The sequence below is a fragment of the Scomber scombrus genome, chromosome 9, assembly GCF_963691925.1.
Source record: "Scomber scombrus chromosome 9, fScoSco1.1, whole genome shotgun sequence".
Lineage (NCBI taxonomy): Eukaryota > Metazoa > Chordata > Actinopteri > Scombriformes > Scombridae > Scomber > Scomber scombrus.
Window position 1 is genome coordinate 8,483,594 of NC_084978.1, and position 26,924 is coordinate 8,510,517.

The following is a 26,924-nucleotide window of genomic DNA, read 5'->3' on the forward strand; positions in this document are numbered from 1 at the left end:
AAACTAAAGAAATCCTCTGCTAATCCCCCACCCCCCCCTCCCCCACACAGGTCATCTGTACTGTAATTAGATCCTCAGCCTGCACACTGTTGCCTCTTATGGACTTTGAGGCTCTTTTCATTATTCTCCATTTGTTTTTGGGAAGAATTCTTCAAGCGCTCAATGATTCCGGATGTCTTTTTCCTGATCTCTCCTCCATGTGAGAACTTTGGGTGTGTTCGGTGAAATCATGCATCGACTTCTCTATGTGCATGTATTACTATGTTGCCTAAGTATGGCTCATCCCTTCTGTCCATCCCAATGCACCTGTGTCTTCCATGGACGTACCGATGGAACGGGAACCAGGTAAATTGTACTTTTATTGCACTCACTCATTCACACACTCTTGACATCTTTTGTCAATGTGGTAAATGAAATTTCATGACATTTATGAAAACGTATGGTATGATGATAAAAACATCCAAGTGCATATTCACCTCTGTGTAGTTGGGAACTAAGTTCATGAAATACTTGTGCTTTTTTCTGTTTGTTTGTTTTTAAACAAGTTGTGCATATTTTCATAGGGTTAATTACCTGAATGAGCACTACAGTTAGGTGTTATCACAGCGCTCTGACGCGTGATACGTGTTAATTCAAGGGAAAGGTGTTGCACTTAAGTTATGTTTACATAAAGTTCAAAACATTTTCCAGCCATCTGACCTGCATCAGCGTGTGTAAAAAACTTCAGTACAACCCAATTTGGATGAACAAAAATTGGCATACATGTCATTAAATGTAGAAATGGGGAGGAATGATTAATATAAAGGCAAACAAAACATTCAATTTTGTGTCTCCATGTTTTACAAGTGCGTTGAAAATAAGCGCAAATTTATAACAATCCACCACAGTGCCATTTACACAGGTTTTACTGACCTGTATAGACATAATGTATGTTCCCTGGCACAGTACCAATCTGGTAATCCCTGAGAAAGACCTAATTGGAATCTGCATAATAAGCGTGAGTACTGTTCTGTGTAATCTCTAGCTGTATGTAGTCAAGTTTGAAAGAGAGAGAAATGATAATGGGTCCACCACGTTTACAAGTCAAACGCTAAAGAGAGAAGACACTGCAGCATACAAACGAATTATATATTCAAATTCCCTTGGCTGGAAAAGTTTGTATTGGAGAATATTCACAATCATGTTAAACAAGAGGGAGAAGCTTGATTTGTGATCTGAAATGTCCATTGTAAAACAAGGTAAAGGAAACTGTGAGTAATGGTACTTTTCAAGATTATATACTAGGCATAGGGATACATGTTCAAATACAGGAGTATTGTTACCATTGGAACAGTTTTTACAACAAGCTAAAAGTCATGGCTAAAGGTCTTGTAATCAAATAATGCTAATTAAATAATTGTATTGGAAGCTTTTCATTTAAAAAGGTTCTCTTCTATATAATCTTCATTCATGACTAAGTAACTCCAAATATTCAACTACCAGAAGGAGAAATTGATCCACATGATTACTCACTATTTATAATGATGGTGATAGTGATTAGCTCTGACCTTCCCATCTGGGTAGTGCCATCCAGATAGACTACAGGCATGTCAGAAAAAGCATCCCACTTCACAACAGACTCTCGATGGATGGATGGATGGATGGATGGATGGAGGGAGGGATGAAGTGATGTAAGGATGGACTGATAGTTATTATTTGTTGAGTGAATTGATTGATATATGCTATAATTTAAACTTATTCTTTAAAATTATAATGGAAAAATCTGCTCTCAATGGAAAATGGCTTGAAGAGTTACAGTTACCCTTTGTAAAACAGTGTTGTGATATTGCCATAAAATGAGTTCAAACACTTTATATTTCATCCTCAGATCTGTACTCTGCAATGACCCGGACATGTCTGGTATTCCTGTCAACGTCCCTGTGGACACAGTAAAACTTCGTATTGAGAAAACTGTTGTACGGCGAATCCCAACAGAAGCCTTTTACTATTTGGCGGAGCTACGATACTTGTGGATTACTTACAATTCCATATCATCAGTGGATTCTGCAGGTTTCTACAACCTCAAAGTGCTCCATGAGTTGAGGTTGGATGGAAATATGATCTCCATGTTCCCTTGGGAGTCTCTTAAAGAGACACCCATGCTGAGGACGTTGGATCTACACAACAACAGAATCACCAACGTTCCCACCGAGGCTATCCCTTACCTTCTCAACATCACCTATTTGGATCTATCCAGCAACAAATTAGCCACCCTGCCCTCTGATCTCATGGATATATGGCCCCCATTCAATGGAGCACCAGTCTCTACAAATGGCTCCAAAGTTGTATTAGGTAAGGAGAAAGTATTGAATCGGTCTCTGTTTTACAGGATATTAGGACCAGCCCAAGACACATTTGGGGTTGTTCATAATTACATCAAGAACCTCATTCCACCACCTGTTAATCTAGCCAAACTTGTTTTCACTAAAACCTGCCTTGGTGGTGACTGCCAGGAGACAGTCAAATTAGCTTATTCTAAGTAGGCAGAGTTGAAGTTCACTGAACTTGGTTAATTTACTGTAATTGATTGATGAATATTGAATACACTGCTTCTTGGCAATATAAGGTAGGGTGAAGTTCAGAGGAACAGATCTGTAAATGCAACTGTACTATATTTCATGTGCATATTCAATATAGTGCACTTACAGAATAGAAAACATATAATTAACCTGTAATGTTTTTCAAAGATCAATCACATTTTGTAATACCCCTATTGTTGGTTGTTTCATTTACATTGTACAACACCCATAACTCTAAGATACAGCATTATAGTATTTCCAGCAATACCGGCATTACAGCTTTACTTGTCTTATTCATGGTACTTCTGAAAAACATGTTAGATGTCAGAAATAATAAATACTGTACGCAGCAGTCAATTACTTATAGCCTATTTCATAATACTCCCAACATGAAAACAGTTAAAATGTTCTAATTAAATCTTTATGTTTAGTATTTTTAAAAACATGTCCTTTCCTGTTATATTTTTATTACAGTAATATGTATTGCTGCATGTATTTTTCACTTACATGCAATTTAACATGTGCTCACTGTATATGATTTGAATGGACAGTGGGAGAGATAGTATTAATAGGCTGTATGAGCGCAAGCTAGCTTATCCGTGTTGAAAGAGGCTGGCAGTGTGCTATGCTTCACCTGAAGGAGAAACAGGATTAAACTGAAGGGGAAACAAAGTACATGCACAAACAGACAACAGCTTTTTCAGTGTATACTAAAACATTTCATGTCATTTTTATGCAATAAGTACTGTCACTTTCACTCTTTTATATATTTAAATAACTATACAAAAGTTAAATAATTTCCAGCTCATATGTCTTTGTCAAATGTTGTCATAAACTAAAGTAAAAATACAAAAAATATAACAAAGTTACAAATACATGCATTTTGTATGCATTTTCAAACATTTAACAGAATTTAACTAGCAACTTTACTTTCAGTTTGTAATCAGACCCCACCCGCCCACCCCCACCCCACCCCCCTTTTACTCCCTATAAGTATGTGACACTGCAGTGATCATCCTGATGATTTTCTAAAGTTGTTAGAGATATTTTAATGTTAAATACTAACATAAAAGCTAGTGGAAAATACTGTGTTGCCTCAAGTAGGAAGAAGGCCAGAGCCAGCTTAAGTGCTTTGCCACTGTTAAGACAAACTAATCTGGTTAGAGGGCTTTAAAATGCACAGGTACATGTGCTTACCTATTGTGTGCAGCCGGTGTTTACAGCTAATTGTAAGGGAGTATATTACACGTTCACATCCACAGCCTTTGAATTTCATTGTCATCGCATCTAAAATTAAATGTATTTTCTGAGCAAAATTCAAAATAAGTTGAAAGATCTTGTGAACTCCCATGCTAAATAATATGACCTAATATTTGTAATGGTGATTAACCTATTTAAGAGTAAACAATATATGTTAAAAGTTATACTGACACATTGTACATATTTGCTTTCCATTTTACCCTCTGAGCTTTGTTATGTCTTCACTGCCACACTGCCATTGCTACTGTGGCTAAAACTCACAGCCATCCCATTATGATCAGCAAAACAATAAAAATAGATAGCAATAATCGTAATTCTTAAGTCTAATTTTTTCATCCACAGGCCTCCAAGATAATCCCTGGTTCTGTGACTGTAAAATCGCTAAACTGATAGAGATATCCAAAATGACTAACACACCAGTGGTTATGATGGACCTATTCCTGACCTGCAGTGGACCAGAGAATTTGGCTGGTGTCCCTTTTCAGCGTGCTGAACTTGAGAATTGTGTAAAGCCGACAGTTATGACTTCTGCAACCAAGATCACATCTCCTTTGGGCAGTAATGTTCTCCTGCGATGTGATACCACAGGATACCCAACACCAAATCTCTACTGGGCTAAGACAGATGGCTCACCTGTCAACAACACAGGTATGCAGACTTTTGAGTGTTCTAGGAAATGTGTAGATTTTTATTGCCTGATATGTAGGAACCATTATGGTGATGGTGCCACAGGATCATATTCCATTTGAAAACATGCAAAGGAAGTTTGTGAGACTTGATCAATATTTACTTTAGTCTTCTTGCTTCACTCTCTAGTCCAGGAGTCGCCTGGGGATGGCATCAGATGGTCCATCATGAGTTTGCATGGAATATCGTACAAGGACGCTGGGAACTACAGTTGCAAAGCTAAGAATTTTGCTGGCAGTGCTGAAGCTACCATTTCCATCATGATTGCTGGTGGTACCATAAGTACCACCATCCCACCACTGAAGCCTAGCACTGCAACTGGACAAACCAGCCAAGGCACTACATTTACTCCCCTAACAGACATTTCCAATAAACCTGTCACATCCACGGTCCTTCCAAGAACATCAACATCAACATCAACATCAACATCAACATCAACATCAACACTATCTCCTATCCCCAAGAGGCCGAAAACTACTCCCAGCAACGGTCTACAGAGAGGTTCCTTCAAACCTTCAAAGATCCAACAAGGAGGTAATGGGAGAAAGCTTGCAGCAGATGAAAAAAGCAAGAAAAATGATGTCTCAAAGTCTGTCAAAGACCTAAAGATTGTAGAAGAAACATCTGACACTGCAGTGTTGCTCTGGACAGCAGATGGGGTACCAAATGAATCCCCACTCACAGTCGTATATTCACCTTATGATGAGGATGACAGCAAAATGACAGTGGAGACTAATGCTGGTAGTGGCAAAATGCTGCTAGAGGGACTATCGTCTGGGATGAGGTACTCAGTTTGCCTCATAGCTAAGGGTAGTACGGCAGGTAAAGATCCTTGCACTGACTTCTACACACTGGATAATGTTGAGGATGTTGGGCAGAACCAGTTTTTCATGATCATAAGTGCCATTGCCTGTGCTTTGGTTTTGCCTCTTATTGCCCTGTTGATTTATAAGATTATCGCTCTCTACTGCAAGGGGAGCAACACAGCTTTGGATGAAGAGGAGCTTGAAAAAGAGAGCTATGTCAAGTTTGAGACAATTTCAATGAAACAAAGGACCTTGAACTCTCACCCAACTGAGCTTTGGGCCAGGAGACCAACCCATGACTCAGAGCGAATGCTCTTGTGCTCCAGGTCAAGCATTGACTCCCAGATGACCTATAAGAGTGACAACAGTTCCCGTTCTGAGTATCTCTGCTGATGCCAGGAGTCCATGGTGACCAATCACCATGCTAGTAGCCCTTTATATGAAATACTCGTATGCCTTTTTATGATACTCATAAACTACTAATTATGAAATCATGTATAAATCTTTATAAATACATTCTCAATTCTCACACCTAAAATGCAATGATTTGCTGTGATGTAATGGTTTAACACATATATTATCCATTTCCATCAACATTTTATAAAGATTAATACAATGATTTAGGAAATCATAGTTAACACAAAACATTCCCAGGGGTTGTTTGGGTGTTCAAAAGAACGAATATGTCAATGACTGCAATATTTTCATTCATGACCTTATTTATTTTGGAGCCTTATATTTGAAGACCTTTGAATGCGTGTTACTACAGCCCAACACCATTGTTGGACTCATATTAGTAAATAGTACAAAAAGTAATACAAAAAGCCTGTCAGTTAACTGTGTGTGGAGTTTTATGTTATATTCAATGCCAAAGTTTAAGTGTCAGATATGAATACCATGTGGTGGAGCAAAAGAAGACCGATTACCACTTTCCATCACATAAACAACATCATTGTTGCTTCAAGCATCAAGCTGATTGTTGCCTTACCGGACCAGAAAGTACTGTCAATGTGTTTGATAGAATATGTGACTCCTCTGAAATATTGCCAGTTTCTATGATTATATGTATATATTTGTCTATAAATGAAGTTGTTATAAACATACATTTCTTTGTATTAAACTGAACTGTTGAATTCTATTTGTTATGCGTACTTGTTGTGCCAAGTATATAGTAAAAAGGTCTTAAAAATACAACTTTTCAACATTGTAAACAAGTATACCTGTGTAATTGTTTTAGGTGTTTTAATTTGTATATTTAATAGATTGCCAATACAACCCATTTCACTTTTCTGCTGCAACTATGGACCAGCAATCATATGACATAAATAAATACCCATTTCGATGCCAGAAATTGACTTAGAGGAAACACCTCCCTCTCTGGCACAGTAAAATTGTATATAAATAATCCATGTTGTTTTGAATTTTGTCTTACATCATATGAATAATTTCTCAGAGTTTTCTATTAGTAACAGCTTATGTGTCCTTTCTAGGCTTTGGCTGGTGACACTAAATCTACATCCTTGTATTACAATGCCCAGTGTACTTCATCATCATGCTATCCTCATCATATACTGTCTTGGAGTGTATGTCTGTGTGTGTGATACTGGTTCTTGGAGGCAAGAAAATTATTTTAAAATGAGCAAGCCATCTATTATGAATCAAACAGGACAGTGTATGAGCAAACTAAAGATGATCTCCCAATGGTACAAGTATGATTAGTGTAATTTATAAATATAGGGGATAAGTGAAATGTACATATACATATCAGGTGTGCTCACTCAGGTATAAACAAGAGCAGTCATGTTCATCCTGACAATCAATGGTTCACAATTGCCATGCATTCTAAACATCTGAACAGGCATTGCTGTAAATCCTGATAAGATGATGTGTGGACCTGGAAAACAGTTCCCATGGATACTTCCAAGCCACCAGCTGTATGAGTCTGCCACACTAAGTAATCTCTAATGCCAGCTGTGCTGTTATCATGGCAACAGCCAGGTTGTTTTAACAAACAGACTGAATGGATGGTAGACAAGGATGGGGTTGGCTGTTAATGATAGATAAACTATGAATGGATAGACAGAGAGAAAGATGGATGGATTGAGAGGTAGGATGTATAGCTCACTGAGGCAAGTGGGTCAGAGGAAAGAGAGGAATAAGTAAAACAGACCAAACAATGACATAAGCAGATATGGTCTTCAATAACGCTACTAGGATGTGGTCCATGAGAGCAAATCCTGACACAACAACTGGAAGTAGCATACTTCTCTTCTCTAGAGGCTTTGCAGTTGCATCACAAATCTCCTGGCACCTATTATGAGTGCCATTATGGCAGTCCAGTGGAGAATTGGCCACATGCAAGCAGTGACTGAAACAAGGCTAGAAAAAGATATCCCTCAAAGAGTGTTGTAATGTTGTTGTGGAACCACAGATGATATAACAGAATATTGTGTTATAATCATAAAAATCCTAACAAAGTGGATTTATTTCAAACTAATGGTTAGTGTGGAATAATAAAGATATACATAGCCCTTTATGACAAAGGCCAAGTACAACACCAAAGTAACTTGATTAATCAGTACAGTAAATACTTTCCACGTGACCTGAAAAACCTGGTCACTATATTTCAAGTTCTATCAAGTGTTAAGTGTTTTGTCACTGCAATTTGACATTGATGTACTGTAATAAATACATTACAGATTTTAGGGAGTATGTAATGAAAAAAAGTATATATTTATATATGCAATGTTAGTATGAGTGACGATTTTTCCATGAGTGATGATCAAAAGTTACACAAATAAGTTTCATTCTAATTGTCTGAAGTGAGTCACCCAGCTGGAATTAAGAGCTGGAATCTTGCAAAAGCAATGACGTGACTTAGCATTTAACATGACTGGCATTTCCACATATATCCTAGATATGCAATGATTCAGACCCATGTGTGACTGTCATTCAGTGCGCTAGTCACCTGAAGAAATTATAGACATTACCATTTTCATTGTTATCTGCCAGAGGGAAAATCGTGGGAAAAGGTCAGTGTCCCTCAGACTGCTAACATTAGTCTGGAGACAAGGCAACTTTCTCAGCCATGTAAATCTTCTACTGCTCCTCTACAAGGTTACTGGTGATGCTGTTGCTGACAATATCCTAGTCATGGAGGGTATGAATAGAGGTTTTGGTTCCTGCCATTTGTTAGTTGTTCTCTGGGGTAAAAAGAGGACAAACTGTTTAGGGATAATCTGCTGCACTACTCCTCCGTTCTCTATAAATTACTCATTCTACTGATTCCCTCAGGGAGCCAGATTAACTTCTACAGGAGACAGTGTGACACAATGGCTTCTCATTCATACAAACAGGAAACAAAACAGAGTGCCTATTGTGTGTGTGGCATGTGTAAATTATACTTGTACTGTATGTGCATTTTATTTATGAATGGTGTTATAGTTAAAAAAAAAAAAAAAAGAAATTGTAAAAAAATTAAAAGTACCTAAGGTCAGTTTAGGCACAAAATAAAAAATAATAAATATGTTTGATTAGTTTTGTGTGGTGTCATACCTTTAAATGCAATGGCCATTCCCCCCATCTCTCTCAGACACAAAATCTATCTCTTAAACACACAGATCCATCCACATCGAGAAAGGGCATGGGTCAGGGGGTGGAGTGAGGGTAAGATGTTGTTATTGTGTGGGACCTTTCTTCAGACCAGCCTCATGTCTTGCATATTCCACATTCTGCTTGAGACACTGACTGCATCTTAAAGAAGATTCTGCTCCAATGCTGGACTAGCATGTGCAAAATTTACCAAGGGGGTGTCAGGAATTTCAATCTTTGCTTCCAAAACAGACTGGCAGCCTGGGGGCCAAAGTAGGGAGTGAGCAGGATCCCACACACAGTATTTTTTTTTTCTTTTTTTAGGTTGGACACTGGTCTGGCAGTGTTACCCTCTTCATTCTGAGTTCTCCATCTTAACATTGGGTTTTTGCATCTTTCTCAGCCGTGATAGCTCCACTGTCTTTCTAGGCTTGAGTCTTGGACAAAGATGCCAACAGTTCATAAGTACTTATTTACTTTGAAGGAATTCTTGTATGCCAGCACTGTTAGTGGGAATGCGTACGAAGAAGTGAGCAAGTGCAGCTCCCACGGAAAGGACGGAGCACAGGATTATGTTGGTTGCAACGATTACAGCAGCACTGATCTATTTTACGGTGCAAAACAGTGGAGCCTTGGCCCTCAGTGCAGCATGCTGGGATGAACGCCTATCTCGAGCAGGGAGAAACAGCACCTGTGCCGGTGAGTTGATAATACACCTATCATGTCAAGATCAAGTACTGACAGAAGTCATGTTGTAAGTACTGCAGACTACTGGTCCTGTATAAGAGGATAATAAGTATAATTGCTTTAAAACATTTATGTCAGAAGTCACACAGACAATTTCAATTCCTTGTACATTAATTGTGCTTGGCAAATAAAAGTGGTTTGGATGCCAATCCTAATATAATCAAACAGGAAAGGGTTATGAACATATAGGAGGTATTCTGGGCATAGGTTGCATTTCTGATGATATTGTAAAGTAATATGACATATTCACAGGGCAACAGTCATTTTAATAAAATAACCTACACATTATGAAATGTAGATGACTCAATACATGATTACATATTATTTTGCATTCACTTGCAGATGTCTTCACTGCACAGTAATTAAGACATCAGACCACAGATAGTATTACACATGCAGTAATAAATCTCCAAATACTTACTATATATCAAAAAGTGTCTGCTTAAAGTAACATCCTATTTTATAAACATTTGGAAAAAATTGTGATAAATGTGTGCGATAAATAATGCATGATGTTATCTAAACTTGAGAACCTAGTTTGTATGTGTTTTTATTTCAATGTCATACTGTTAACATGACAAAATATTAACACTATTTTTAATATCAGTCATTTGCTCAGTTGGTACCATTTTGCCTGCTGCAACTACACTTCTGCTCTTGGCTGGCATTCAGAAAAAAAACAAAAAAACTGCAATCAGGTAGAAGTAAGTCATTCCATTTGTTGCAAATTGAACTAGACCTTAGCAGAGAATGCCATGCACTTTACCAAAGATACAGAAAAGTGGACTGTGCTTGAGTGGGTGTATCTCAGGCTGAGCCCAAGTTTTTTGCGGGTTGCCACAGTGGCACCATTTGAAGCTTACAGATGGTGATCTCTCATGTCCAACGGGTTATCTCCCTTGTAGAAATGGCTTTTGTCTCATAATTCTTATGATGAATTGAAATAATGTGATTTCTTTCCAACACCCATGGAGAGATAAGATTATTCTGTCTTCCTCAGAGAGATTAAAGGTCAAGGTCATCTACACTGACAAACACACCAAGGATGAGATAACAAATCAATGGCCTTATACTGTACTGTATCATTTACAACAATGCCTGCAACAGCCATTTATGACCACATATATCAAAACTGTAAAGGTTGTAAATTGTAAATACAATCTTGGTATAAACAAACCTTAATTTCTTACTAGAAAAAAATGTATATGACTTATATGATTTATATCACCCAACCTTAACCATCAATATGCAGTGTTGCACATTCAGAGCTAAACAATTCATCCAACTCAAATACTCAAGCAGCTGGTTGTTTGATGGACAATAGGATTGCATTCAAAATGTTCAAACTGCCCACACAAAGTTTTCCACAGTGTAAAATAAGACATGTTGTTTTGAAAAACTTATTTTCCCAATAACGTCCAATAAATTGAGTTAAATAGGTCAAGCACCATGTTGACCACCCTGTGAACTCGCCAATGGCCATCTTGGGGATCTCAGGCCAGACATTTCATTATGTTGTTTGTCTTGGTGTTGGTCATTGTTTTCTTCATTCCACACAGTTTAGCGGAGTATCCATGGTTGCACATGACACATTACCATGACAGACCAAGCACCCTTTTTCAATACACATTTAGAGAGTAAACACAGATTTGTTTTGACATCACTGTCCAGTTTGTCCAAGTTCACTGATTCCTAGTGCAAACTACATTTATTGAAAAATGAAATTAAATGTTTCCAACAACAGGTGCGTTGGAATAAACATACGCTCATTATATCAAATTATTATTATATATAGTTCTGCTCCTCAGATTCCAAACTTTAGTATCCTTACTTTTTGTATGCTAAAGCAGAAACCTGGGAGAAGACAACACAAACTTTATTCAGAACAAGTATTTTCAGAGTCAAACGATAGTGCACGAGCCATTTGTTGCTAAGGGATGATCCCTTATCCAGAAGCAGCTGTGGCTACATTAACCTTCACCCAATTACAGCCGTGAATAGTCTTTTTATCAGATAATTTGACAAATGTAATGGCCACTAGAGTGTGACACAAAGAGGGGAGACAAAGCTATGGAAATGTTAAATGTTGCCATAGTTACATGTCTGTGCTGTGGGATTAAACTAACAACATGCATATAGGAGAGCAAAATGCATCCGAAAGCACCAGCTATGCACCAGTCTGGCTCAGCACTGCTACATGATTCAAATTAATATCTAAATAAATAAATCATGCCCTTGTAAGGCAGTCAGTAAATCTATTGTTGAAAAAATGCTAATACAATACAGACTAGATTCAATGAGTTTTACTAATACTGACTGATCTTGCATGTGATCTCTTGACCAATCTTGGTCAAACTACACCTGGAGTGAGGGTCCACTGTAAGCACTGTAACTCAGTCACAGTGAATAGTTATGTTGAATCTTTATAAGAGATAGAAACACTAGCTGTAGAGATCATAGACCAACACACAGTTATGGATATTTTTAAAAAGGCGCACATTATTTTAAACTTAATGAAAAACTGTGAAGGCCTTATTGCCATTTTAAAACCAAATCCCACTATATTCTAATATTGTTGAGGATGAAGTCATTTGGTTCTTACTCTGACACACATATTAGGACTTTGTAATGTATGTTTTAGAGCCTTAAATAAATACATGTGACATGGGTTTTTTATTTTGTGAAGTTTCACAGCCCTTCCTGATATTCGGCCATGGTAAAGCCATTCATCGGATGGACCTTGATGGGAAGAACCAGAGAAGGCTTGTGGCTGGGGTGGGAAGTTCTATCCTGCTTGATTTTCATTTCAGAGAGGAGAGAGTTTACTGGGCTGACAAAAATACTGGGATCATCTACAAAGCATCAGTGAGAAGAGTGCACAGACAGGTGATTATGTAACTGCTCCAAATTTGCAGGAGACCTTTTTGGAGTTTTTATCAATTGAATCATCTTATTATAGATGAGGAACAGAATAAACAAATTCACAGGATTCTCAAAGATCCTTCCAAAAAAGAAATTAACTTATTAGTTTATACTTCTTTAGATTTGAATAACTACAGTGGTTATATATTTTAGGAAATATAATTTAGTCTGTGCTTTTATTTAACACAATTTGTATTTATTTTCCAGAAACTGTACTCATCTGACAAACATATATCAGGCCTTGCAGTGGATTGGATCTGGAACAGTGTATATTGGACAAGCAGAGAAAAGGGAAAAATCAAGAGAATGGATACAAATGGGAAAAATGAAAGGACGCTTTTAAGACACTTGTCTCAGCCAAGTTCTATAGCGATTGACCCCAGTGAAAGGTGATCAATTCTTCTTACTTATGTTTCCAATGGTGCTGCTTTATTTTTTATAGAGGGGTTAGGGAAGATAGTGATCAAATGATGATGCATTTGATGAATGAACAGATGACCTAAAATAGAGAAAATTATTCCCATACAGCTCCTAAAACTGTTCAGAATTGGGGTAAGCTGTTTGTGTGTTACTATAAATGCTTCATCTCACTCCATCAAGCATGGCTGGCACACAGGTGCCAAATGACAGACAGACTCTCACATACCACCAGTCTCTCAGGTCAAAGACAGAGCTAGTTGTTTTACCAGGCTATGTATTGCCTACTGTTTTATTATATTTCCATCCAGTGAACCGACAGGTAGATATGTAAATGTGACAAGTGGCTGTAAAGGATTTATACTAACATTTTGGAATATGTATCCATGATAAAAAAGTCCTAAGACCATATATATGACACAAGGAGAGGCCTTATAAGAATTAATATGGGAAAGTGTTGCAACTGGGATATCAATAGGGGCATTTAACTTAAATGGTACAGTTTTGTAGACAAATACACAAATCATTTTAGAAAACATACAGAGGTCCTGGTTCAAAACAAATATTTTGCAGGTTGCTGTTTTGGCTCTGTGGTGGGATGACTCCAAGTATCCAGCGGTTTGATGTGACAGGACAGATGAAAACTACACTAATAAAGATGGTAGAGCAACTGAAAGCGCTGTCGATTGACCGGGAGGACAAACGACTCTTCTGGATTCAGTTAGGTCTGCAAGGAGAAAGTGCCATTGCATCTTGTGATTACAATGGGAGCCTCATGCACATCATAGATCAGCCACTTCAGTAAGTTCTATTATGATAAGTTATTAAACCTTTCAGAGTGTCAAAGCTGCCAATATTATGTCATTATGATTTTTATTTCAAATGTACTATTATTTTTGTCTCTTTTTTTCAGGTCTTATTCACTGGGAATATCAGTTTTTATGGAGCACGTATATTACACTGATGTTGCATCTCATGCAATAAAACAAATAAACAAGTACACTGGGGGAGAGCCACTCAATGTCAACACAAAACAAATGGCAAAACCCCCAATTGATATCAAGGTGGTACATCCCCTCAACCAGCCAATGGCAGACTCACTATCACCATTCACAGGTTAGAGCTAAACTTAATTTCACGTTTAAATTTCTCTGTAGTTCTTTTTTTCAATACATTTCTTGTATTTACATTTATTGTATATATTTTATGTAATAACTGATTTACCATTGATAACCTTTTCAAACAGGTTGTGACAAACAGAGTGGCAAATGTGTCAATGTGTGTTCGAGTCTAGCTGAACAAGGGGTTTGCCAGTGCAGTGAAGGCTTTGCTCTCAATAAGCAAGGCACTCATTGTGAAGGTTAGTACCTATGCCAACAAATCAGTGCATTAAACATTTATATTTGCAGGAAACTATTTTTTGTTCAGTTTGTTTAAAATAAACTGACGAAAAAAAGGATAGACTTCACAATATTGACTGCATTACTTAATTGATGTGATCTCTAGGAGTGCAACACAGTGTTAACTGCTCATTACCAAAGTTGGCATAAGTAACAGATTTCTATATAGGCAATAATAATGTCCTTCATCCCCTCAGCCATTACTGCCCTAAATAAATGACACTAGACAAATACCTATTCACACCTGCATTGTCTTTTAACATTATTGATATTAGCATTCATGACTTAGATTACTGTGATGTTTTTACTGTTGTACATCGTTACTGTTACGTTTTTCTACCTTTGTTTTTGATTGAGCCGTATCAGGGAATGGCATTTAAATGAAAGCATCTACTAAAGGAAATAATGAGACTATTACAATATGTTGTTTCTGTATGCCATAGATGTCAATGAATGTGCCCACTGGAACCATGGCTGCTCTCTTGGCTGTGAAAACATCCCAGGATCATATTTCTGTACCTGCCCTAAAGGATATGCCCTCCTACCAGACAGGAAGACTTGCCAAGGTAGAGTGGAAGAATATTTTTAGTGTCTATGTAGATCATATAACACATTTCTAATGCATGGCAAAGAGAGAATAAGGTGTAGATTAAGCTTGCTATCAATAGAGTAAATTAACGCCAGAAGATTATTATGACTTGTGACAAATCAAATATTTTACAGATCTTCAGCTGTTATAAAGATTGCAAAAACCACTTGGTGCAGCCTTCTTGATTCATCAGAAAAGTTCAAATTCATGTAAATTCATGTGTGGCAGAATAATTATTTATGTAGAACTGTGATAAGTGCAGTGTAAAGCAGGACTACATAATAAACTTAAGGGAAAAAAGTAATACACTTTTAAAAGAGTAACCAGTTTCTCCAAACATGCAGAGTATTTATGATACATTCTTGTCTCAGCTATGCACAAACCTTGGCCAGTAAAGTTGTGAGTTGCACATGAAAGAACATGTCACATTTGATTCAAAAAGTGGCAACACTTGCACTTTGTTTTAGTCAGTACATTGTAGCTCTGGTTTTGGATCTGCTCCTCTTTTTGTTGTGCTATGAAAGGTGGCATTTGTACCGCCAGACACTACTTTGACCCTACAGAGTCAATAAAAAGCCTGGGTCACAGACGACTAGACAGACTACACAATATATGGGCTGCCAATTGTGTGTTAGGTTACTTGGGTCAAAACACTGTCACTTTGTTACGCTCCTAAAGGTCTAGGAGTACTGAGACTGGAGATAGATGGAAAACAAGTCATATTAACGTTTATGAAAAGTTTGTTTTTTTAGTCATTTCTGCCTTTTTAGAATTAGACCAATATATTGGGTTGCTAATCTCCAATGAAAATCAGACAGTAGCCAGTCAACTGCATCAACATAACCATTGAAGCAAAAAAAAAAAGTGAAATTAGAGATACTCATCAGTTTCTAAAGTTCAGTATCAGTTTTAAATACTGACCACCAGTAGTTATAATAAAACATATGTTGTTGTTTGATAATTTTTTTCTAATCCAGTCATCTCTTATAGTTTTTCTACTTCAGGCTGTTTATGGTCATTCCTGTCTGTCACAATGCAAGTCTGTTGTCTGCCAGTACAACAATTGATTCTTTTTCATGACAGATACCCGAGACAATCTAATATTTTGGCACAATATACATTGCAGTCATGAGGAAATGTATGGAAAACATTGCTTTTGTTACACACATTTGTAACAACAATTTACTTTTTCAAGGATTTTTTTTTTTTTTTTAATTTATTTCTAGTTATTATTTTTGCCTTTGACACCTAGTGTAATGTCTACACAATGGTTGACTTCATAACACATTAAACACATTATGGACACATCCTAATCTCTTCTCTTCTAATCTCACAGCTATGAGGCCCAGGGAATAGTAAGGCTTCACAGACACAATGAGATTAGATGTCGAGGTGACATTTGGAATAGAGAACATATCTGGTCAGCAGCTTTGTCTGTCTAAGCTGTTTAGCAGACAACCTTTGCCAAGGTCCAGAAGGAAACAAACATGCAGCCAAGCAGCAGACTAGACACTAGACACTCCATAGAGATTGATGTGGAGGAGGATATGGTGTGGCCAATTACATCATTTGTTTTCATTCCAATAAAAAGGAATAAAAAAAGATTAAAAATGCATTTTAAAAATTTGACATTTTATCCATGATTCATATAGGTATTGTTTATTTTTCATGTTGTCTTTCATTATTTTAAATCATACATAGTACAGTTTGTACTGTATATTCAAGCACACACTGTAATATTTAATTACTGTAGTACAGTTAGCTGTGCAAAAAGCTTTCTAAATCCCTGAAGTACTAATTTTATCATCAACCACTAGGATGAAGTTAACAGTCAAAAGGTAAAGCAACAGGTACCGTAGCTATTTCACATCAGATTAATATCTGTATGGCATGCGTCAGTATACCCAGCCCATATTCACTGGTACAGGACATACCATTCCCCTGTGAGCTAACATTACATCACCCTTACTGTGTGGGTCTTTTGACTGCATTGCCATCATACTTTCACCTGCTTTGATAGAGTCAGAGCGGACTTCATAAAGGAATTTTACCAGAGCAGAGACTCAGAGGCGTGTTGCCCCTCTGGCTTTGCTAGAATCTACAACTTGCTGGGCCCAAAAATAACATTGATTTCTTTACCATAAACTTAGCTTTAATTGATCAGAATTCATCATCATCCTTACATGCAAAATTACAGTTACAATTTTCTTTCCACCCTTAGAGACCATACCATGTGAACGCAATACAACCAAATGTGGCTATGGATGCCTGGCGACAGGAGAGAGTGCTGTCTGTGTTTGTCCTGAGGGCTCTGTGCTAAAGGAGGATGGACAAACCTGTTCTGGTACATTCTATCATCCCGCTACACTAAAACACTAGTGTACACCTGTGTAGAAAGTATTATTTCCTGCATAGGTTTCATGTGTAGCGCATTGTTATCTCCCCATATACAGGTATTTAATTTTCTTACACACTACAAATTCAAGAAATATGAATATAGTGTAATAAAAGAAGCAACTGAATGATGACAGGCTGATTTACTGCAACATCATGAGCTGTGTCAGATTTTAAGTAATGTTGATGAGTTGTGGACAGCTGATACAGTAGACAACTATTGTTTTTTATTGGACAAACGCACACCAAAAGCAGTATAAGGTGTGTCAAACTGCTTTGACAGCTGGGGAATGAGAGAAATAAAACATTATTTTCTAACTGGTTACATTCAAAAGCACAAGTAAATGAACATCAAACACTCAACAGATGATTCACTGTGAAAAAAGAAGCTCTTAGTTTAATTTTCCTCCTCTGCATATCTCCTTTTCATTCATTCACAACATCCAACTAATGCAGCAATAAATACAAAGAACTACAGGTGCTGGTTCTGTGGTATTGTCAATTCAAATCTGATGCCTGCAGGGAGCATTAACTGACATAAGTCAAATGAGGCATGTCACTTATCACTTTCAGTGTGTTTGGGCCTTAAGTATCTTGTAACTAAGAGTTGGATTAAAGTGGTCAAACTGGGGTCAGACAGACCAAATGCCGTCAGCACAGCAGTGCACTAACCAGGTGGCTTTGCATTGCTACTCAGCAGATATCAGATCATAAAACTGATGGAGAATGTTAGTGTAATACATCATCTATCAAGACTGACTGATTTATTTTACATTTTAATTTGAGGATTTGGATTCTTTAAAATGCTGCTAGCTTAAAATATGTTTTCATTATACTGTATGGAGTAGAGTCTAGGTAAAAAATGGAGCCTCTTTGTAAAGATCAGGAGCTTATTTGTGCATTTTTGGGTTGTTGCAGGTTGCTTGTCTGCAGACAGAGGTGGTTGCAGTCAGCTCTGTACTACAGTCACCCCTAGTAGGTGGCAGTGTAGTTGTCTACCCGGCTACCAGCTCCACCAAGATGGCAAGCACTGCACTGCTGCTGGTGAGTCATACTATGGCAAAGCAGACAGCCAGGATGGATAAGCCCACACAGATAAACACACTTCTTATCTCTTTAAATCTCACAGTCTGTATTATGCTGCCACAAAGACATCCTGTAAATAAGTTTAAAAAAATACAACATTACATGCAAATTAACAGTGGTTTACTGTACATTTACAGCAGTACATTTATTCATTAAAAACTACATTTTTATTTTTCCAGGACCACCACCGTATCTTCTCATTGCCAATCTAGTGGATGTACGAAGAATTAACCCCAATGGCACTGGGGACCAAACCCTTGTGGAAGAGCCCAGAGGAGCAATCATAGCTTTGGACTACGATCCTGTCCGGAACAATGTAAGGAAAGAAAATATTTTCCTGGAATTTTAACACTGATTTTTGGACTGAATCAGTAGTAGGAGTGTAGTAGTATGTGCTGATGCACTGCACTTCACCTAAGGTCTTGCGACACCTATGGAGTAACAGGATTCAAGTAGCCCAGATTCATGTTGTGGTACAGATATACAGTGACACCTAGTGGACATATACTGTAACTGATACCCTATTGGTTCACCAATGTTTTTTGAGAAAAAAAAGACCTTATTCCAGATATTCAGATCTTATTTCAGTATTTAATAGTTTCTCATGCTCGGATATTTATCTTAAAGTTTTACTAATTGTCCATTTTATGCAATTAATGTGCTTCTTCATGTATTTTTGTTCACATTTTGAAGGTGTACTTTGCTTGTACAACCCAAAAGACAATTGAACGGGTTGACTTGAACGGTGGATCCAGAGATGTTGTTGTCTCTGAGGGTCTGGACTCTCCAGAGGGGCTGGCAATTGACTGGATTCACCGCAAGATGTACTGGACTGATAAAAGGTGTGCATGCAGACAAAATGCTGATGATTTTAAACAAGCTTTGGATTCCAAAACCAATAATTTAAGTTACAAAACAAGTTCTTATAAAACACAATTTAGAAAGGGAAAAAAAAGGTTTTGAGCCGTTTGTTTTTCCTAACCTGTAAATAAGTAAAGTTGAATATTTAAGCAACATAAAAAAATCATTTGTATGGTTACATTTTTTGCTTATATTTAACACCTTGGTATAATTGTGTCTACCAGGCAGTCAACTGTTGATTGCAGCACTTTGGGTGGACTGAGCAGACAAACAATTGTAAGCAAAGGGCTTGAAAAACCAACAGGGGTCGCAGTTCATCCTCTGGCAAAGTGAGTATGGCAATATGGCTGTTTGTTTAAGAGATGAAAACTAAAAACTAACTGCAACTGTGTAAATTTCACAACCCAGAAAATATTTAATATGACATCAGTAACATGTGTGTAGTACACTGATCTAACATCTAAGCTAGCCAGCAGAAAATATTTAATTACCAAAAATATTTCCTTTGTGATTTAGGCTGTATGTATTGTCTTATGTTGTGCAGTTTTCACACAATACCACCCTTATATTTACATTTACTCACAATTGTCAAATTAAATCCAGGGCATGTTGTACATGCTAACATGTTGTTAGCATGGAGTATTTGGTATCTTGGAAAAGCTGGATTCACTATGATTTAAAACAAACTAAAGTTCAAAATATTTGGCTGAATTGATGTATTTGTGATAATGTGCGTACTAGCAGTCTCTGGGATTCATAAAGCTAATGTCTATACGCTCATTTACTCAAAACGTTTTCCCCCCTCTTTTTTAACTTCTTGAGGAAGTTGTTTTGGACCGATATAGGTGCCCAGCCTGTAGTGGAAAGTGCCTCTTTGGAAGGCAAAGACCGTTTCGTCATTGCAAACACCAACCTTGTGTCACCCAGTGGCCTGACCATCGATTTCACAGAGGATCGTCTGTTCTGGTGCGACCAGAGGAGGGGCCTGGTAGAGACTGCAGCCCTGGATGGCTCAGACCGACGGGCCCTATTAGAGAACCAAGTAGGTGAGGCTTGTATGGAGCATACACATGCAAACATGTATAGGTGCACTGTACAGGCAAAAAAATCCCATTATAGTATCGTAATCCTAGATAATTTATGTGAGCATTAATCTCATGAGCCACCTGATCTTTGGCTCAAGATGAATGAACACTCTCTGACTAAGCTAATTAACCAGTGTTCCTGCCTTCACAGTAGTCACCAAGTTAACAGCTGAACGAACAGATATAGCTCTTACCTGGTAAAGTACCACCAAGTCAACTCTGGGCTTCTTTTCCTCTATCCTCTGTTCCGATTGGTCCAGGCCGACCTTTTGACCTTGCCGTATTTGAGGACAGGCTATGGATCTCTGACAGGGAGCACCAACAGCTGAGGAGCGTACACAAGAGGACTGGGAAAAAACTGCAACGTATCCATGGCAACCTGGTCCACCCATCATCCATTGTGGTGGTCCATCCCCTTGCTAAACCAGGTTATGACAGAGATTATGTTTATACATTTTCTTTTGTTGAGGTTTGTTTTGTAATTTGTCATGCTTTTTGTGACAGGAAACAGCACAATTACAAATGCTACAGTATAAGTGTTACATCTGGCGCAAACAATAATATAAAAGAACAGAAAATGTATAGTTGAAAGTTGTGATGATTATACTTTCCCTTTTGACAATTTTCTCTACAATAATGTGTCAGTGTTCATGTAAAATGTACAAAACTAATGTCAACAATTTGCATTAGTTTTAGATGGCCAATAAAAATGTCTTTAAACCTAAATATTGATGAGCTTCTTGTCATTATCTGATTTTCAGGGGCAGATGTTTGCCTTCATCAAAATGGAGGTTGTGCCCAGGTGTGTGAAAGCAGGCTGGGATTTGCCCACTGTTCCTGTCTGTCACCTTTCATCTTGTCAGCTGACAGAAAAGGTTGCTCGCCAGCCAATGCCTCAGATGGACCAGCAGGTTATTTTTTATGCCTTCCTTATTGTGCAGACACTCGGAAGCTTTAAAACTTTTAAGCAGTAAAAGTGACAAACGCTCAACTGTGTTTATTCTCTAGAATCTGGAGACACTGAGTCTGCCGATTTAACATCTCTCAAAAGCAAAACATTCAATGATGACAGCACACCCCTGACCACAACCACGCTGTCAGCTGATAAAGGGGGAACTGATTTTGACTCTGATGTAGACAGTGACCGAACACTCTTCACAGACAAGATGATTTCAGGTAACAGTGTACCCTTAAAAGCAAGTGATTGGTGGTTCTTTCCACTCCAGACCTTAATCTAACTAAATGTTATGTTTCCATATATCCACTTATCTGTCAGACCAGACTGAGTGTTACTCACTCCGCTGTGACATAAATGCGCAGTGTCATCTGACTGCTGGAAGCCAAACCTGTTTATGTCTAGAGGGTTTCACAGGGGATGGACAGTTGTGTGTCGGTGAGTATTTATACTCCTCTACTATTAAGTAATAAAAACCTGGGTATTCAATTTTTATTATTTTTGGTTCCGGCCCAGTTTATGTGTTAAGTTATGACTGCTACTATACAGATAAACACAACATGGTATATAAACTAAGATGATGGATAAAATCATAGTTTCCCTAATGTACCAGAGAAGTGCAGGCCTGGTTTTTTCAGTCATTTTACTGGGAACACAAGGTTTATACATTAAAAAAAATTATGTTATGTAATATTTTAACATGGTTACATGATATTTTCTTTTCCTTTTGTTTTAGATATTGATGAATGTAAATTGGGAACACACAACTGCAACAAAAAAGCAGAATGCCAAAACACAGAGGGGAAGTATCTCTGTAAGTGCCAAGTTGGATACCAAGGCAATGGACGGACATGTCAAGGTGTGTCTAGATTATTTACAGCTAAGACACTTTTCTATACCGTAGTTATAACAATTATAATATTATTATAATAACACTTTGTTTGACACAGAAACTAGCATAACTGTATTTTTACTGCTATTGGACGTCATGGAAGTGCAGTAACTTATGATGTTTGTTTGTTTTTTTTATTCTGGTATGGTATTTTTAATGTATGCTGGGTGTATGCTATATTAATTAAGTTTCTGCATTTAAATCATGCTTATATTCTTACATTTATATTGCTTATGGTACCTATGTACTCATGTCTATTACTATATTTTCATATGTTATTTTTCAATGTAAAGCATATTGAGCTTACTTGTAATGACAAGGGCTATATAAATACAACTGCGCAGTAGTAGTAATGGTGCAACTCATGTTTACAAGAGTAGTGTTCCAAATAGCAGACTACAATAAAAGAGTGCCCCATCCTATATTTGTCCATTTTAATGCAATTATATTCCAAATATTTTCTTTCAAGAGCTGGAGACGACACCATCTTGGATAACGGTGACCAGTAGGCCGACTGATGTCAACGGGCACCGAAACAGTAATTCAGTGGAGAGTTGCCCCTCCTCCCATGAGTCTTACTGTTTGTACGAGGGCATCTGCTTCTACTTTCCTGAAATGGAGTCCTACGCCTGCAAGTAAATAATCATTTAACCTCTAGTTTGAGCTGTGACCTCCAACCGTAACAGTTTACTGATATCTTGTGTTCAAGGGAGCTGCAAATAAAAGATGCTTGCAGGCTTTAACCCAACACTGTTTATTCTTTATACTTAATTTATAGAAATATTAACGTGATCTCTAGGTAGTATTTTACCTTTTCAAATAGCATTTTCCACGGCTCTCATTTAGTTTATGACAGTTTTCAAACAGTAGGTGTCACTAATGCTCCACGAAAGCCTTTCCCTATATGAAAAAGTGATAATGGGAAGAGGATTAAAACTTGGATGTTCAAGTCAGGTTTAGCCAAAGATTACATAACTAAATGAACTGTAGACACTGGACAATGGAGCTTCCCATATTTAAGTAGAAATGCAAACTGACACTACCTAAAAATAAAAAGCCTATACTTCAAATTCATGTGAACAGTTACATTTTGTTAATGTCATCTTGAACAATACCATTATACCAAACTTTGTAATGGTTTTGTAATCATATTTAAAGCCATTTTATAGTTTATCATTCTAGCAAATTAATTGTATTTTTTGTCTGTTTGCTCATGACTCATTATTCATAAACTCTGATCAGTGCAATTAAACAGCTTCTAACAGCACCCCTGTTTTAAATGCATTAAAAGGGTATTATTTATTATTAATTATTCTAAATGTGTTTTTAAATAGTTTTTAATTGTGTTATATTTATGCAGTGTATTACTAAGATGAATTACTTCTTAGTCCAGTGTGCACTTACTTGGTCAACAACAGAAATTGACCATGAAGTAATTGTACTGTTTTCTTTCCACCATGCATACCTGCAGAGGAAAATATAAAAGGCATTTTTAAAAATGGCACAAAATGAATGTAAACTATTTCAATGAAATGATTATCAGGTTAAACTAAATCATCACAGTTGAGCTTACTTTAGCTCAGATGACAAAAAAATATTTCCACAGATTTGATTGTGTTTAATAAATAAAACATGTTATTTTATCATGTTCTGTTGCAGCTGTGTATCAGGCTACGTGGGAGAGCGTTGTCAGTTCAGTGACCTGGAGTGGTGGGAGCTTCAGCAGGCTGAGGAGGAGAAGAGGAGAAACGTGGTCATTGCGGTGTGCATGGTGGTCCTCATCTCCCTGCTCTCCATTGCTGCCTGTGTCACGTACTGCTATGGGTGAGAGAGGGGAAAAGGAGAGGGAAGGGTATATAAAGCTGCAATGTTACAATGAAGGAAAGAGATGATGAAGAGAAAAGGGAAAGAAAGGGGAAAAGACAAGACAGAGAAACAGTGAAAGAAAAAAATAATTTGAGATGAGTCAGAGTAGTAAGTAAGAAAAAGGGAAAAATACTATGACAGAATTGACAAGACTTGAAGTAAGTAAGCAAGCAGGCAAGAAAGAAAGAAAAAGATTTATACATGAACAAGAAAAATAATATAATCTTCCATTTTCAGTGAAGGGTAAAGTTATATTTACTTTGCAAGTGTAAATGTATAATCTACATTTAGGAACATTAATGAAATAGGCTAAAATATTTGACTCATAATGAAATAGTACCTGTAAATATTTATCAAAGGTTATGTTAGTAACAATTATGGTCCAAGAGGATTTCCAAAAGCTTTTCCACCCTATTGGATGGTTGAAAAAATAGGTAGATGACACTCTGTTATATATATATATATATATATATATATATATATATATATATATATATATATATATATCTCGACATGCATTTCCATATGTGTGTGCTCATGTGTGTATTATAGTAATAACACATAGAGGTGCTCTGTTCAACCTTCTGAACATTGGGAGCATGGGGGCAGCACAGATAGCCATAGGGGGGGCTGCTCCAACAATGAGTGAGCTGACAGCATTTAGAGGTGTCTATCAAACCCAGGGTGGCATGAGCCGTGTAATGTAGGTGTCTCAGCATGACAGCAGGGAGCTGGTGAGCAGATCACATGTGGAACGAATGGCAGCATGCAACCCTGGTTAGCTGAGTGAGCAGCATACATAAACTACATACTGGGACCCCCCCCTCCCCTTTTATTTCCACCTGAGTTGTCTCTAAGTAGCTGATTTGTTTTACGGTTGTTTTGCTGGCTTATGGACAAGGCTGTTGGTATTCTCTACTCTTTTGACTCACAAAGCACACCCCGCCCATCAGCCTGCTACATCCCAACGTTTGCACAGCAGTCTTGGTTCCCCTGTGGAAGTGGCACGCTTTCAATTACATGCTTGGTTTAGCTTGTTCTACAGCAATTACACATAAAAATAGGTCAATTCTCAGCTACAAAATGGAGCCAGTGAGGTATGACCCCAGTGGAAACGCTACATGGTCGCCAATAGCTCTGCCTCAAATTGCCTTCTGCACTTCAGTGCGAGTGAACTTGTGCAGTTTTGTTTTGGGTTTTTATTGGGGGGGGGGGTTGTTTGTTTGTATGTTTTGAATCTGGTGGTTCAGTTTTCTCTGCAACACACACACACACACACGGAAACAATTAAAATTATTTTACATGCTCTGACTTTTTAGGCTCAAATAAGCAAGCAAATACAGTAAAAGTGCACATGCACATACATACAGCCTTTTGGGCTAGGCATACTGAAAGCTAAAACTGGAAACAGTTTAGATTTTATTAGTTGAATAAACATAGTGTGTCACGTCTGCAATGGTCAGAACACAGTATACAAGGTTTTTTGTTATTGAATGTGCTTTTACACTGGTTGTATGCAGGTAGAGGTGCAGGGTTACACTGTCAAAAGGTCATATCAAGCAAATGTAATTTTCATGTTGAATTTGAACGTATAATTTTACTATTTGAGGGCACCACCTCTGTTACTTGGTAACTGTGTAAATGCCATGTGGGTTCTCGAATATTTACACATTAAATTATGCATTGAGTGAGACTAAGGACCCTTGGGATATATAACATAATTCAAATAATCTGTGTGTCGGTTTACTTTACCCTTTTTGGCAGAACTAGACGACTATTCCGCAAGCAGCCTTCAGTGGATAATATGAGTGAGACCAGTGTGACAGATGAGAGCATGTCAGAGACCACCACAACCAGCGTGCCTCGGGTAAGCCATCATTACCATGCTGTGGTGCACTGGATTACTTCCTGTCTTAAAGATGCATGTATGATGGAAACTAGACAAACTAGTCACACTTTGAATCACAGTGGAGCACCCTGTGGTCTGTGAACCACACTGTACTTGTCAGTGCAACGTCAGAGAGGTTAAAACCAACTAAACTTAGCTGTTCTAAAGGAGAGGAAGGCATAAATATGTGGAATCTCATGTAGTAAGAGCTAATAAAATGTTTGAATTATTGTGTAAATCTGCAGTTCTACATGGTGGTAGAAAATGGCGTGGAAGGAAAAGTCTTTCCTGCAATGGGCTGTCCCAGAAGAGCTGTCTGTCCATCCTGCTCTTCAGAGACAGGTACCTTAAGCTAACACAAACATCCATCTTTGCACCCATACTTGACTTTATCCTCTTGTTCTACCTTAAACTAATACAAAGCTGCAAGTATACTAAAATGCTTTCAGATTTTTCAAACAGCTGCTAAATGATGGTGTTTTTTTTGTCAGGTGACAACCCGATGACTGAAGAGACAGGAACATTATCCAAACACAACCAAGGGTATGAGTGTTCCATGGTGTCAGCTGTTGCCATGGAGACCACACAACACAGCGTCCATCACACAAATCAACTGTCAAGCCCGTATTCCTGTACGACCTTCAAGCCAGCACCACTTCCTCAGACTCCCAGAGCAGAGTCTCCTGCGTCCTAGCTCGCCTAACAGACCCGACACAGCTGTACAGTTTAAACACGCACATGATGTAACATCTGGATGAATTACAAACTGCAAATTAAGAGTTTCATTCAAAAGCTTCACAAATGGAAGAAATGTTACTGAAGCCGTCACCTTCTTAAAAGTAATTTGTGACATTTTTATAAATATACAAAGTCAGGATTACGCCTCCCAAATGTAAATTTCACACCAATTTTCTTCAATT

The 26,924-nt window shown here is 37.7% G+C and overlaps 2 protein-coding genes across 2 annotated transcripts; both read left to right on the forward strand.

Moving 5' to 3' along the window:
• The first annotated feature begins 229 nt into the window (after positions 1 to 229).
• Positions 230 to 5,704, forward strand: lrit3a (info leucine-rich repeat, immunoglobulin-like and transmembrane domains 3a). The gene is made up of 4 exons (XM_062425613.1): positions 230 to 345; positions 1,868 to 2,331; positions 4,161 to 4,466; positions 4,635 to 5,704. Exons 1-4 carry the CDS (start codon positions 230 to 232, stop codon positions 5,702 to 5,704), a joined length of 1,956 nt encoding a protein of 651 aa, XP_062281597.1.
• A 6,642-nt stretch (positions 5,705 to 12,346) lies between these two features.
• On the forward strand, positions 12,347 to 26,698 carry egf (epidermal growth factor). The gene is made up of 22 exons (XM_062426211.1): positions 12,347 to 12,535; positions 12,779 to 12,960; positions 13,562 to 13,789; positions 13,902 to 14,104; positions 14,235 to 14,348; positions 14,832 to 14,954; positions 17,199 to 17,321; positions 18,290 to 18,415; positions 18,637 to 18,773; positions 19,151 to 19,299; positions 19,543 to 19,647; positions 20,141 to 20,364; positions 20,664 to 20,831; positions 21,165 to 21,314; positions 21,412 to 21,579; positions 21,680 to 21,796; positions 22,095 to 22,217; positions 22,720 to 22,885; positions 23,910 to 24,074; positions 25,881 to 25,983; positions 26,250 to 26,346; positions 26,496 to 26,698. Exons 1-22 carry the CDS (start codon positions 12,383 to 12,385, stop codon positions 26,696 to 26,698), a joined length of 3,327 nt encoding a protein of 1,108 aa, XP_062282195.1. The 5' UTR covers positions 12,347 to 12,382.
• The last annotated feature ends 226 nt before the right edge of the window (positions 26,699 to 26,924 follow it).

Excerpts from the sequence above, each read along its gene's own strand:
- lrit3a (XM_062425613.1), top strand. The coding sequence starts at position 230 with ATGCATCGACTTCTCTATGTGCATGTATTACTATGTTGCCTAAGTATG. Across the intron at positions 346-1,867 it reads ACCGATGGAACGGGAACCAG|ATCTGTACTCTGCAATGACC; the intron begins GTAAATTGTACT and ends TTTCATCCTCAG. Across the intron at positions 4,467-4,634 it reads CTCACCTGTCAACAACACAG|TCCAGGAGTCGCCTGGGGAT; the intron begins GTATGCAGACTT and ends TTCACTCTCTAG.
- egf (XM_062426211.1), top strand. The coding sequence starts at position 12,383 with ATGGACCTTGATGGGAAGAACCAGAGAAGGCTTGTGGCTGGGGTGGGA. Across the intron at positions 20,832-21,164 it reads CCATCCCCTTGCTAAACCAG|GGGCAGATGTTTGCCTTCAT; the intron begins GTTATGACAGAG and ends TCTGATTTTCAG. Across the intron at positions 24,075-25,880 it reads TGTGTCACGTACTGCTATGG|AACTAGACGACTATTCCGCA; the intron begins GTGAGAGAGGGG and ends CCTTTTTGGCAG.